Below are 14766 nucleotides of genomic sequence, written 5' to 3' on the forward strand. Positions count from 1 at the left end.
ACACTGAAAGTGGATGTGATCATGTGAACACACTTTAATGATAGATATAGATAGATGGATAGATGTAATTGAAGCAACCACTCTCGTGTACCCGTTGACTAAGGTACGTACATGCATCTAATCAAATCTGATTTGATATAGATAAATTTCATATATTTAAACAAAATAAATAATATAATTTGCATAATTTCTTCTATTTAAAGAAAGAGAGCTTCTATTACCACACCAACTTTTGCTAAGGTTACCTCAAGATGTGTGATTCTTTGTTAATTTACTTATGAATTTGGTGGGGTGGCATTAGTAAAAGTTGGTGTGGAAATAGAATCTCTCTAAAACAAAATTTCTCACATTTTATCGGATTGGAGCACAATTAATCTAGTACCGATCATCAAACCAGATTTAAAGTGAAATTTTTTTCGACTGATATGATGCGTCAAGCAGTATTATATTAAAGTACTATCGAAGCTTAAAATGCCACGTGTTAGCCTTTTTCAACTTTTATTCATTTTAAGTAACGAAACTACCCTCATGAAGTATAAGAAAGGACGTTTCTTTCCTTGATTCCTTCTCCTTCGCACGTCTCTCACTCACTCTCTCGAATCTCGATCACGAAGAATAAGTCTTCAAATAAAACTCTCTATTTCTATAAACCTAAAACCCTAAAAAAACAGTCAAGAGGTGAGTGAAATTCGGTCTCATTCAGCTCTAGGGTTTATTTTATTTTGCATCCAAAAACGCTCGAATTTCGCCTAGTTTCTTCGATATTCATTCTTTTATTAGTTTGATATTTGGTGACATTTTCGATTTGTTTTTTCGTAATTAGTCTCAATTTCTCGGTATTTATCACAACCTAAATGTAAATATTTCGTCTTATTTTCTTCAATTAGTTGTCGCTTAGATTGTGTTTTGTTGATCGGAGCCTATTTTGATTGAAGAACGATAAGGTTATTTGAATTTTAGTCTTGTATGATTATTAGGGTTTGAGATTGAAAATATGATTTCTATGTTCGGACTTCGGACTGCGGTATTTAAACTTTATTAATTAGGGTTCTTGTGTTTGTTGAGTTTCTGTTTCTTCCTGTTATTGGGTTGGTTTCTTTATGGTAATGGATGAAGCTCAGTGTCAGTGAATAATGGATGCACTATGATCATTTTTTTTTTTTTTTGTGTGTGTGTGTGCTTATCTTTGCAGATTAGATTGGAATTCTTCAGATATGGGCTTTAAATCAGTATTTAAATTCCTTGTGGAGGTATTTCCACAGGTATGAGAAATTAGAGATTTTTATTGTAAGGTTATTTTTGTTTTTGTTTTTTAAGCTAATCAGTTGAAGTTTGTTATTTGATTGCATGAACTTTTGCTCTTTGAATTTTATTTTAGAGTCTGTGAAAGTATGGAGAGGTCCCCACACATTATATTGAAGAATTATCTTATATATAACACTACAATTTCTTTTTATTAGTTATTTGATTAAGAAATTGCATTAAAAATCCTTCTTAATAATGAGTTCTTTGCCTACGAAATCGTTCTGTCATGTTATACTTAAACAATGTGATATTTGGTTTCAGTCCTTCCTTCACTTGCAACAAGGGTACCCTTTCTTTCATTTATTTGTTCTTGCACATAAACATGCTGTTCTGCTTATATGTGGCAATGTGACACTATTTAAGTGCACCAGTGTGAATATGATTTGAGTCATGTAATGAGTTCCTTTTACATGCTCAGAATAATTGCTTGCGTAGAAGTTAGAACTGTGTTTTTTTGTCCTGTTTAATATTGATTTTATCTTTTATTTTTTCCTTTCTAAGGATAGTATAACCCAAATGGTTACAAAAGTAGTCCAACAAGGATAGATTAGACAATGTGTGTATCGTCCTTGATAATTAGAGAGTTCTAAGTAAACGCCACATTTGTGAGTTAACAAGTCATTGGGTTCCGTTTGCTAAGGATATGATAAGTACACCGATGACTAATCTAAACATGTAAACCCAATTGAAGATAGCAAAGAGGTGTAGCCCCTAGCAGTATTAATAGTCTTTTTCAGCAACTTGATCACAATGGTGGAAATATGGTTTATTGGATGGTTATTGACTTAATTTTTTTTTTTAATCGGTAAAGATGAATTCATTGAAAATCAAGGAGAAAGCAAGGGGGTCGAGAGGACCCACCAAAAACAGAAAAAAAAACAACAAAAGAACAAAAGTAAACGAAACTAACTACACCACAACTATCCTGCTAAAGAACAGACTTTGTCCCATCTCGCCACAAAATCATCAAAGAAAATTCCTTTAAATTCGTTATAAAGTTTACTCCAGATGAAAAGAAACTCCAAGACCGATAATACCAAACGATCAAAAGAGAAGACTTTTCCTTCAAAGATGCACCCATTACGAGCTAACCAAATACCCCAACGGATTGCAAAGGGAGTCAAAAACCACAAAATCCGTTTTGAGGATGTAAACGAACTTTCCCATGCCACCCAAGATTCCAATGTCTGCTTAACCGAGCAAGGAAAACAACCCATCAAACCGAATAAAGACAAGAAATGCACCCAAATGTGGTTATTGACTTAATCATTATCATTATATATAGGGTTGGATTCAAGAGCCAATAAGATAGCCAAAGTGTTTGTCTTATATGGGCTAGAAGTTTTGGAATGAGCTGATTTTTGGTGAGGATAATCTCTATGGTGAGGAGATCATCCTCAGAAAAAATCAGCCTATTCTGAAACTTTTAACCTCAGTTTAGAAGTTGAAGAATCGTGGATCATCAATTTCTAGCGTTAATTTGTAAACCACTTTTGATGGGTGCTAGAAGTTTTGGAATGGGCTGATTTATTGTTTTAGGATGATCTCCTTGCCATAGAGATCATCCTCACAAAAAAACAGCCCATTCCGAAACTTTTAGCCATACAGGACAAAACTTTGGCTCCCTAAGTTTTGGCTGCTGAATGCTACCCATATAAAAATATATCCGTTGACTATTTCAACACAAGCGGTATTGTTCTTTTGGCACAGGTTGACATTCGCGTACTCAAAGCTGCGGCTATTGAGCACTCCAAAGATGCTGATGCAGCTGCAGAATTTATTATTTCCGAGGTTCTCCCCGCTATTCCTAGTCCACTGGAGGCACCTTATAATCTCATGGATGATTGGGATGTTAAACAACCCTCCATCTACAATCCGTTCAACACCCCTTCTTCCAGTGATAATCACAATGCCGAACATCTATCGACTAGAGGAGGTAATACCTATATTTTTTTTTTAGTTGAGAAGTTACTACAGTTTTGTTGCAAGGATTTGACTTCCATGAGTTGGTGTTATTTTGATCATCTTTTGGTGCTTGTATCTGTATTTTTTTTTTGTGGGTACCTTGCTCATAGTTTCTCAGTCATGTAATACATTAATTGACATATTGAACCACAACTGCCTATTTTTATAGATTTTTGGTATGTATTCATTAGTAAGACATTCATTCAATAGATTAGTGATGACGAGAGATTGTGTGTTTGGATGTGTAGTTGAAATAAAAGAGCCGAATATTTTGCTGAAGCATCAAGAGGCAGTTGAAGTAGCAAACCCTGGTCCTTCTTCAAAACTAGGATCCGTAGAAAGAGAATATCACGAGGATACTGATCATACTAGCAGTGGTCCTTATATTTATTCAACATGCCTGGATGAAGCACTAACTGATTCTTCACTTTCAACTGTTCGTGGAAGAAATAATCTTGATCAGCAATTTTTTGATACTGGCAAGCATCAAGAAATCAACATCACTTTTGGATCACATCAGGGTTCACATACTGCATCAAGCTCTATGATACAAGGAGACATTGTTGTCTCTGACCACTTTGATGATGCTCCGCGTGCCAATATCCAAGACTTGAATGAGCCAGTAACTTATGATTCTGATTCGACTATTTATAGAGATAGCCTTCAAGATCAGTCACGTTTTGAGGATAATCCATTGGAAGCAGAAAAAGTACCAACTTCATTTCTGCTTGATTCATCATCTGTTTACGAAGAAACACTAGATTTTGCTTCTAAAGGTGATATTGTAGCCTCTATTAGTGAATGTGAAAGACCAGAGTGGAGTGGTTTGCTGGAGAATGTTTCCAAAGAAGTGGTTTTTGACTCTGAGGTGGTTGATGTTGAAGATAAATCTTCCTCAACAACTATTGTTACCCAATCTGGCCAAATTTGCAGAATTGATATTCTTGAAGATGCTATTAGTGATGCTAAAAATAACAAGGTATCCTTGATTTCTTGTACTGTTTTTTGATAAGCTACTATACTGTCTGCTGTTGGAACTTGCAAATACTTAACTTGTGTTGAACTTTACTGAACATTTTTTTAATCAGTAAATGCTTGGTTAGTACAAGAATATTGTTAATTGTTAATAGTTAGCATAAGGAGTATGGGTTCGAAGGGTTTGAACCTAGGACTTAGGAACAACCTCCACAAGTCTTACCACTTAGTTAAGTGGCACTTCTTACTGAACCAATTTTATTGCAAGGAATATGACAGTTACTATGTGTTCCAAGAATATGATTTTTCCTTTGCTTTGAACTTTTCTTCTTTAATCAATCAAATTCATAGAGAAAGATCTCATTATATTTGTGTTGTTGGAAGGTTATAGCCAATTCAACCCTTGTTTTTATTTTTTGCATTCAACTTTCCTCAACTATGGATCTCCGTATTTCTCTGTTGCTATAAATACAATACCATGCCTCAGTTCCTACAATCTAAACTCTAATGATTAGTGTATCAGCTGAAAGTGGGCTAGCCATAAATTTATAAACTAATTGGCAGAAATTCATCCAGTGCGATTGCAGTATAAACTAGCACATCTATTATGAAAGGAAAGATGAGTGGCAAGTGCAATAATTTAATGTCTTTTCTGGCTACAAAATTCATCGTCACCAAGATTTATATTATTATTACCTTTTCACTAACAAACTTGAAGAGTTAACTGATGCAATTTAATATCTAAAGCTTTTGGTGAGGATGTGTGCAAAAAGATGAAAATTTATTTGTTTGAGGACTACTAATTAATTTGGGGGTCAGTAAAATCACTAAATTGTATTTGCATACAACAGAAGACTTCAATTATGCAAATGAGGGAAGGAAAAAAAAAACCCACCACTTTATCTTCAGGTTTCTTGAAGGAGAAGGAAATAATCGGATGTCTGCATTATAAATACATAAATATATGGTCAGGTTCAACAGCCAGCGAAAAAAGTCAATGTTGTGTCCTATATGGGTTAGAAAGTTTCAGAATGGGCTGATTTTTATTGAGGATGATCTCCTCACCATAGAGATCATCTTCACAAAAAATATCAACCATTCCAAAACCTCTTAAGACCATCAAAAGTGGTTTACAAGTTTAAGAATCATGGACCGTTAATTTGTAAGCCACTTTTGATGGGGTTAGAGGTTTCGGAATGGGTTGATTTTTATGAGGATGATATCCTTACTGTAGAGATCATCCTCACAAAAAATCAGCCCATTCCAAATCTTCTAACCCAAATAGGACATAATGTTTGCTGTTGAACCTGACCCATATATGTGTGTGTGTGTGTGTTTGGTGAGTGTTTACTCCTTTTTTTTTTCTCTTCTTTTGATGCTATAACAATTGAATGTAGCAATCAATGACCAATGTGAAGATTATGGATCACCGAGCAGATGCACAATTTTGGGATTGTATTTCAGTTTCATTGATATGTAATATTAATTTTTCAATATTTTGTTATATTCATTTCTATTGACCAATGTAAAGTATTCAATTTAGGGCATGGTTCTCATTTATGGCATTATGATTTATGAGTAGTTATCCTTCTTATAATGGGGCTTCACATAAGTTTTTGTAATACTCTTTTTCAAACAATGGTGCAGAAAACATTGTTTTCAGCCATGGAGTCAGTTATCAACATGATGAGAGAAGTGGAATTACAGGAGAAAAAAGTTGAACAAGCCAAAGAGGAAGCTGAAAGAGAAGGCCTTCATATCCTCAAGAAGGTGGAAGACCATAGACAGATGCTGCAACTTGCAAAGGAAGCAAATGAAATGGTTGTGTACTTGTTCTTATCCATACTAGTAAAGATGGACATGCTTAAAGAAAAAAAAAAGATAAAGAAAGCTATCTATATCTATCTAAAACTATAATTTATAAGTTCCTGGCTTTCACTTGATTAAAATAAAAATACCCACTATTCTTCGAATGGTTATTAATGGAAATTCATAAGTAACTAGTATTCTCAGTTCAAAACCCCTCGTTGGCCATCCCCCTGGTGCTTTAAGAGGCCAGTACACTTGGCACGTGTTGGAAGGGGTGACTCACGTGTCCATGGGAATAGTCGGACTAAGTCTGGATACCCATGTATCAAAACAAATAAATAAGTAGTATTCTTAACTCTTCAAAACCATACATTATAAAAGTTTAGAATAAAGGTATGCTTCTGGAGTGCCATGTGATAGACAAATACCAACCAAACTAAAAGAAAACTTCTATTAGAAGACAGTAAGACCAGCTAGCTTTATGGAGCTAAGTGTCGGAAGTTCATGCTAATAGATTAAGCATTGTAGTGATGGGGGCACTGAGATGGATGAGTGAAAAGACTAGGAAAGATAAAATAAGGACGAAAGCATCGAAAAAAATATAGGAGTAGCTCCAATAGGTGATAAACTGAGAGAAAGTTGTCTGAGATGGTTTGGGCGTTTTGTTCAATGAAGGTTGATTACAGCCATAATTAGAAGAAATATTCAAGTTGAAGGTTTAGAAAGAGAAATAGGAAGAAACAAAAGAACGTGTATGGAGATGGTGAAGGCAGATATGAACGCACTTTCATTACCATAACGTGTCCCTAGATAGAGTGGAATGGAGGATCAGGATTTGTTCATCCAACCCCAAATACTTGGGATAAGGCTTTGATAGTGATGATGACCTAATCAATTAAAACAAAACAAACTCTCTTAGTCATACTCTTTAGTAAGCTTAGGACTGTAACTGGTCCCTGTTTGGGTGAGTTAGAGCACAACCAGACTCAACTATTAATTGCCATATTTGACCAGGTTGGAAGTACAACCTTTAGACCCCATATTAGATGGGATGGGCCTAAACTAAGGAGATCTATACCCATCCCATTAAATTATTGGTCAGGTATGGGCTATCCCTATGTGGTTCGATTTGGAAATCTTATTGCACAAACTCAACAAATTGAAATAAAAAACAATGACAAATCAAAGATTTCTAAATCATCTAATTATCTACTTAAATTCGAAATCATCTAATGGTTGGGTCTGGATTAGGTCCACCGTTCCCCTTACATCTCTAAGCTAAGCATCCCATTTACATCTCTAAGCTATGTAACTCTAGCTTTATTTAGTAACTAAATTTGATTTAGCTAACAATTCTAAGGGTGTTGACCAATAAAAAGTTAAACTAAAAATCTATTGCAATTTTAGTGAAGTAAAAGCCATGGAATTTATTAGCTCTTTGAACTTAAGTGTAGATTATGTTCTTACATAATGAAAAGAAGGACTTGCTGTCATCGGGTAATAAGAAGAATAACTGTGTCTATCACTTGTCTTTTACAGCTTGTAGGAGAAGTGTATGGAGAGAAGGCCATTCTAGCAACTGAAGCACAGGAACTCCAATCTCGTTTACTGAATTTGTCGGATGAAAGGGATGTATCTCTCAATATTCTTGATGAGGTTCAATACTTTGTCATTCAGTTCATCATCTTACTGGTTGCCATTAATTATTGTTACCACTTACCATAAATTTTTAATTCCTTTCTTTTCACTATATGTATGCTTGATTATCTGGTTACTTAGAAGTGCAGTCTAGGAATATAATTCTTGCCAATCATTTTAGTTAGTCATTAAAAACACTCATACTCCACTAATTTTATTTTACAACTATGAAATAAAATTACACAAGTAGGAGTCATGATTTTTTCCTAAAAAATGTGCCTTTTTATTCAATTCATGAGATTTGATCATGAATCGCATACTCAAGTTATGAAATTCACAATATAATCGTCAGTTTTGATTTAAAGGGATTCATACATGAAATTCAAGTTGGCTGGATTAAGATTTAATTTTAAATGTAGGATTCAAATCATAAATCATATGATTTTAACAACACTGCCCTTAGTGGTGTTTTGGGGTAACTGCTATGGGTAAACCCTCTAACTAGGATGATAATTTCAGTGCCACAGTTTCTCATGTGGTGGGTCACTGAATTCTGGTTCAAGTCTATGTTGTTTCTTGGATATGTGGATCCAAAAGTCATTCCTAGTGTTGAATTCACAGAACTTCAGTGGAAACCGAATGCTTTCCTACTCCATAAGCTACTCTTGGCCTGGTTATACCTGATACTGGAAATTTCCACTTGGATGCCACTTTAATTAGAGGTCCCTATCCTTTCTTAATTGTTGCATTTTTTTTTTAACAGATGCGCCTATCACTCGAAGCGCGATTAGCTGTTGCAGAAAAAGTGATGAAAGCAGCTGAGCAAGAGAAGCTAGAGAAGGAAGAACATGCGAAGAAGTCTCTTATGGAGGTAGAACTCGAAATGGACAAGGTGGTCCAAGAGTCAAAAAGACTACAACAAGAAGCAGAGGAGAACGCCAAGGTAATAACTATTGCCACCGACAGAGCTATGTTATACTAGTAGCATTCTTGGCGGACCCACCACTTAAAAGAGTTAGTCAAATGCATCAGTAACTTGATTTTCTCATTTTTCTGTGCTGTAGTTACGGGAGTTCTTGATGGACCGTGGCCAAGTTGTTGATACATTGCAGTAAGTCTTTTTGCTCTTAGTTCTTTCGAGGAAATTTGGATTGGGGCGGTAGCTTACCTTATGGTGGGCCCGACCCTACCTCAAGTCATTGAAACAGTCACTGATCCAGAGGCCATCCAACTGATTGAACAACTCATCAATGCGACACACCTACGGACATGCCCAATGTCATATCTCTACAGAGAGGATCCTTGGTTGGATGGTCAGGATCATTTGATGTGACTTTTGGGCTACATCCCAGTGACTTGATGGTCTTTGATCTATGAGAACTTACATCTATTTGTGTCTCATGCTGACCTGTGTCCTTGCCTCATCTATTTGTGCTCTCATACTTCTGGAAATGTTACATCAGAGCTTTAGCCTATGATAGGTCAATTGTGAAATACCAGTTAATGTCAAATGTTTTGGATTGAGGTCAGATCTGATTCAATTTGGTTGGATCAATTTATATTAGTTAAAAGATAAAAAAAAAATATGCATACTTTTTTCTTAAATTACTGTCATTTATTTTCATTGAAAAATAACATTCACACAAACGACGGTTCATTGATACAACATGTTTTATTACAAAGTTTGGTCGAACCTGGTTGGACCAACAGTTTGCTACAATTTTTAAAACACTGGTTAAGGTATGGCTCTGGGTGGGGTGCCAGATTCCCCAAATATTAGGTTAAAGGATAAAAGCCTATGTGACCGATCAACCAATGAACTGCCAAGTTGGCATAGGTACAGGGAGGGTAAGGGGATTGGGATTTTAAGGATACATTCTCTCTTACCATATGCATCAGTGATTTTAATCATTTTGACAACGTAATGGTTGTTTGAATTAATTTCTGATCATTAATTATTCCCTTTCTTGATCCAGACACATTTTTGTTCTCATTGATTCTTTTATTTCTTTACTTACTATTTCCAGCCTCAATTCTCCATGTTTTGGGGTTGCATCAAGGAAATTTGTGCACGAGTCCCTCCACTTTATAGCTTCAAGGTTTCAGTATTAATAAAATGAGCCTTGCACTACGGATGGGGTAGTCCTAAGCTACATATTGAGAAACAAAAAAGATATTTGCTGCTCTAGGGTGACAAGACTTGCTACATCTAACTTGATGCTACAGATGTGGCTTGGTCGTTTGAGAAACACATGACCCTTGATAATCTGGGGCAGCAAGAATTAAAATCTGAAATCAGCGTGAGTATCAGTGTGTCATGTTTCACAAGGTAACAAACCCTTTTGTTCATGAATTTGCAGGGGAGAGATAGCTGTTATTTGTTACGACGTGAAGTTGCTGAAAGAGAAGTTCGATGAGTGTGCCCCACTCAGCGAGTCGCTATCCTCAAGCCAGACGAGTTGCATCTTGGCCTCGTCAGGCTCATCTGGGAAGAACCTAGCATTTGATCAAGTTCTGGAGCAAAATGAGTCGTCCACTACACCAATAAGGACAAGCCCAGCACCCTCAATTGATGGCAAATCACCAAAAAGCAGTCCTGAAGGGAAGGAAATCAGAGATGATCGCAAGGTGCTTTTGGATGACGGTTGGGATTTGTTCGATGACGCAACCGAGCTGAGCAACAGAATTCCCTAGTGGCCATAGAAATTTTCTAAATACTTAAAAAGTGGGTTCATACTGCTCTTTTGAGTTTTTTGGGAAACATATGGATCGAAACAAACACCTGAACGTTTCAGTTTTATAGTTTAGGAATTTAGGTATTGGTAAACTATGCATCGTTAAGTAATTCTGTTTGTTTATAGTAAATTTCAGATTTCATCTGTACATAGCATAGATAAAGATGACATCGAAAACATTTTAAGCAGAAGTACATAGCTTCCTATACTTAGTGCTCTGTTCTTTCTCTATTTCTGTTCCAATAATACTATTGCTTGTGCTTACAAGATAAGCTAATGATCAAAATGAGAAGTATTATTCAATGGGGATGAACTCCACGAACCTACTATGGGGCATGACCCTTGGATTAATTTGATAGCCCATCCCATCAAATTGGGTTTGATTACTCTTTTCATTTGTAGGAATGTTTGGTCGTAATAAAATTGCACTTTGACAGATTAATTAGAGAGGGATGCTTGATCATTATTGACAAATGGAGATTAAAAATATTCTCGAGTGGTGTGTACTCATCAAAAAATGTAAATGAAAACCCCATTCCATTGGGGGTGTGAAACGTCATGTGTGGATGTTGGAGTCTTACTTTCTAGACTCAGTTTGGATCAGGTCATCAGGATGACCCGATCCACTGGCAATTACTACCCAATTTCCCATCTTCATATTCTGTAAAATGTGGATCATGATTACTAGGCTCATATCCAATGTCTAAGAAAAGATTAAAAACAATATAAGACTTAGGAGTTAATTATTTACATTCCTCTTCTCAACCCAAATGAGTTCTACATAGATGGAAGATGAGAACAACATCAGTAGAAAAATGCACATAGATATAAGTTGATATCTTAAGAGTACTTGTGCCAACATAAGAGCATAGTAACGCACACCCTCATAATGTAGAGCTTCCCCATTTGGTTTCTCACCGTTCTCTTCACCTTACCAACTCTCTTGCCCATACTTCCTCTTTGGATTGTTCTAACACCAACGCCACCACTACAACTACTAAGTATGGCCATATAAGATGGAATTTATAAAGCACCTCGTCGTCTCCCTCGCAAAGATTTGACTATCTTATTGGACCCATTTGTATACATAAATATCTTCATCACAGGTCCACCACAACCTTCATAACAAGCATTATGTCTCTCTAAATTCTGACTTAAACCTCTTTCCATGGGAAAAATGTGCCGGCCACTGATCATTGTCCCCGAAGACAAATCAGTATGAAGTCGCTAACATGAATCTTATCTTTGTATGGTGGTGAACCCTACGCCGTGACCTTTATAGTGACACAGGATGCGATCCGTCATACCTTACAACTTCAAATGACCTCTAATGTGACCTTCCTAGGAGACATTAAGGGAACATATTTGGTTCATGGGTTGAGAGCATGACAAGTGTCATTAGAAGTCGTTGTCCATGCTGGATAAAATTCTATTCGTGGGACCTGTCCCACGTGTTAAACCATGCACCAATGCCTTGATAAAGAATGGCAAAGTAGAAAGGTAACCCACCACCCACCTTATCTCCTGTAGAATAATTATGGATATGGATTTAGATAAACCTTTGGCATTTTTTGAGGAGCCTCCAGGCTACATAAAGTGTGATAATTTTGAGATATTATTGGCGTTTACAAAACTGATGACATATTTCTTGATCATGGTCTTCTATGAGAGATTTTTTAATAGAAAATGACCAAAATACCCTCATCTTTGTTTTCACACAAAAACCTTCGACTTTCCTTATTGGTTAAAAACTTTGATTTATTTGGCAACCCTTTTGTCATCATAAATCTATAGTCTTCAATCATGATTTATTTAGTAATCCCTATTTCTTTTGCAAAATTCATGGATTTTTTTACAACTTACAAAGGGTTGAAGTAAGGGTATTTAAGTCATTTTTTAGGTCTCTCACCGAAGATCATGGTCAAAATGGTATGTCATCAATTTGAAAACCCAGGGGTTGTCTGAATTATATAGCAAAACCTGGGGATATTCAAAACTATCCTAATATATGCATAAATTACTACATATATAATTAGCTGATATGGGCTGAATTTGGATGGACTAGATGAAATTTGTCCCTACTGACAAGCTTAGTGTAGACCATTGAGGGCCATACATGTGGCAATTTTACGACACCCCAAAGACCACAATTGGAGACACTGTTGGCAACATGGAGACCATTTTTTCTAGGCATTAGAATGTTATTTTTCTTCCACCTTTGAATGAGCTTAAAAAATACAAGATAGAGTGTAAAAACTCATCTTTGTTGGATTTGGAACTTTACAGTACAAGAAGTATTTTGGGTGTGGGGGGAGAATTAGTTGAATGATTAGATCACAATGTGAATCTCAAGGATTCATAAATGAGAATCTATAGGTTTAATGATGGCTCTTGGAAGGAGAACTTGTTACTGTCTATAAGATATTCATTGCACTTTATAGATTGTAAATATCATAGTTGTGCCAAAAAAGGGAGAGCTCTTGAGTTCAAGACCCCTCGTTGGCCTTTCACAGGATTTTTCTGTCTTACTTGGTATACATGGTTGGTGGGGGTATTGCATGTACCAAGGGGATTTGGGCTAGATATTTACTTTTTTGCTTATCGTGGGAATCCTCACCCTACGGATGAGAATAATCTCATGGCCACATGTACCGCCCCCTTGAAAAGTCCTATGTGTAATTGGTTGAGTCAAGGGTCAACCAAACCCTGGAAGGTTGCCCCTAGGAATTCATAGCTTCATGGGGTTTCAAACACTTGACCTAACCTTCTTGAGAAGCTTATCAAGGCTTGGCTTACCACAAGGCCAACCCCTTGAGGTTGATTTGGGCTAAGATATGGTGCTCAAAGAAGCCAGTTGCCTTGCCTTTGCTAGTCGGGCCTATCGGTCCAGACACTCCTATAATAAAAGAAAAAAAAATGTAAATATCATAGTCATGTGTAAGAATCGAATGTTGTAAAATTGAAAGACAGTCAAAATGCATATAGTAATCCCCAAACGAACACCTGGATCAAAAGTTATATCCTGATCAAGACCATAGCAGATTAAGTTGTCAAAATTTTGAATATGTTTTGTAGGCTAAAAATCACAAATCATTAAATGTATCTTAACTCATAAGAGACATTGAAAAACTCATGTAAAGTAAAAGAGGTGAAAAAGAGTCCTTTAAATCTGTTCTTGAGGTGGGAGCATTTAATATAGTTGATTTTTTCTTACTAATTGGATAATTAGCAAGAAAATCTTATGGTAGGGTGTATTAATTTATATTAAGATGTAAGCATGATTTTTAAACTCAGTATCGCGTCTCGTCTCGTTCAGCTCTGATACCAAGTCGTCTCGGACGAGTTTTCCGATACGTTTGAGACGTCTCGTGAGATAATTCAAAAAATTGAACGTGAGACATAAAACTCGGTCAAAAAATGACTTTTGTGAGTTGGTCTTGTTCAACTTTGATACTGAGTTAACTCGGGCAATATGTCTCAGTCTTGGACGAGTTTAAAAACCATAGATGTAAGACCATTTTAATTAAAATAGATCTATTTTAGCTTGGGATACAAAGGTAAGATGCAAGTGGCTAGAGCTGTAAATGGAACAGGTCCGAACCAGATTGAGGTCAGTTTGGGTCCAATTGGACAAGGATTGGATCAAACTATTGTCAGATATTAAGATCCAAATCTGATCCAATAACAATCGGATTAGGTCTAGATTGGATCAAACTCGATTTGAAATATAAAATCTAAATAAACTTCATCTGTAAAATAAAGTGAATAATATAATGGTCTAGGATTTCCTCTAATTGTTGATGGGATTGACTTTCCAATTATACTCATGATTTGATGAACTTAGTGTTTTAATTAGGTCATTTTGATGAATAATGTCCATCTCTTTTGAGAGTGGAATCCACGATTATACTATTTAGTTATTGAGTGGCTCATTTTAATGAATTTTTTTTATCTAATAAAGGGTCATCTCATATTCTTAGATGTGTAAACTTAACGAACTTTTATGAATTATGAATTACTTGGACATATTCGAATCATACATTTGATCTACAAATTACAAGGGATCGCATCATCTCTTACTTGAGCCCAATGTGGATGCATAAGAGCCATTTAAGAGAACACCACATGAAAACCAACAAGTATCATTGATAAAAGAGAACAATAAAAATTAAAAATCTAACATATTTACACCCACTACCATCATCTTCGATCAATTTTTTTTTTCCCGAAGAGATTAGAAAATTTAAATAAAGTTACAAAATCGCCCCCCCCCCCCCCCCCCCCCCCAACATGCACTCACTCATGTAATCTGTGATTTCAATCTCCACCGTCAAAAAAT

General features: G+C 35.9%; 1 protein-coding gene across 1 annotated transcript; it reads left to right on the forward strand.

Moving 5' to 3' along the window:
* Positions 1–527: 527 nt before the first annotated feature.
* Positions 528–10635, forward strand: LOC147395812 (uncharacterized). Its single transcript, XM_086450745.1, has 9 exons — positions 528–678; positions 1193–1262; positions 3016–3241; positions 3519–4249; positions 5893–6066; positions 7594–7710; positions 8456–8635; positions 8757–8803; positions 10053–10635. Exons 2-9 carry the CDS (start codon positions 1215–1217, stop codon positions 10384–10386), a joined length of 1857 nt encoding a protein of 618 aa, XP_086306871.1. The 5' UTR covers positions 528–678; positions 1193–1214; the 3' UTR covers positions 10387–10635.
* The last annotated feature ends 4131 nt before the right edge of the window (positions 10636–14766 follow it).

This window comes from Akebia trifoliata, chromosome 8, assembly GCF_017979445.1.
Source record: "Akebia trifoliata isolate Shusen 1 chromosome 8, ASM1797944v1, whole genome shotgun sequence".
Classification (NCBI taxonomy): domain Eukaryota; kingdom Viridiplantae; phylum Streptophyta; class Magnoliopsida; order Ranunculales; family Lardizabalaceae; genus Akebia; species Akebia trifoliata.

Coding starts and splice junctions, on each gene's coding strand:
- LOC147395812 (XM_086450745.1), top strand. CDS start 1,215: ATGGGCTTTAAATCAGTATTTAAATTCCTTGTGGAGGTATTTCCACAG. Junction 6,067..7,593: donor CAAAGGAAGCAAATGAAATG/GTTGTGTACTTG, acceptor TGTCTTTTACAG/CTTGTAGGAGAAGTGTATGG. Junction 8,804..10,052: donor CAAGTTGTTGATACATTGCA/GTAAGTCTTTTT, acceptor ATGAATTTGCAG/GGGAGAGATAGCTGTTATTT.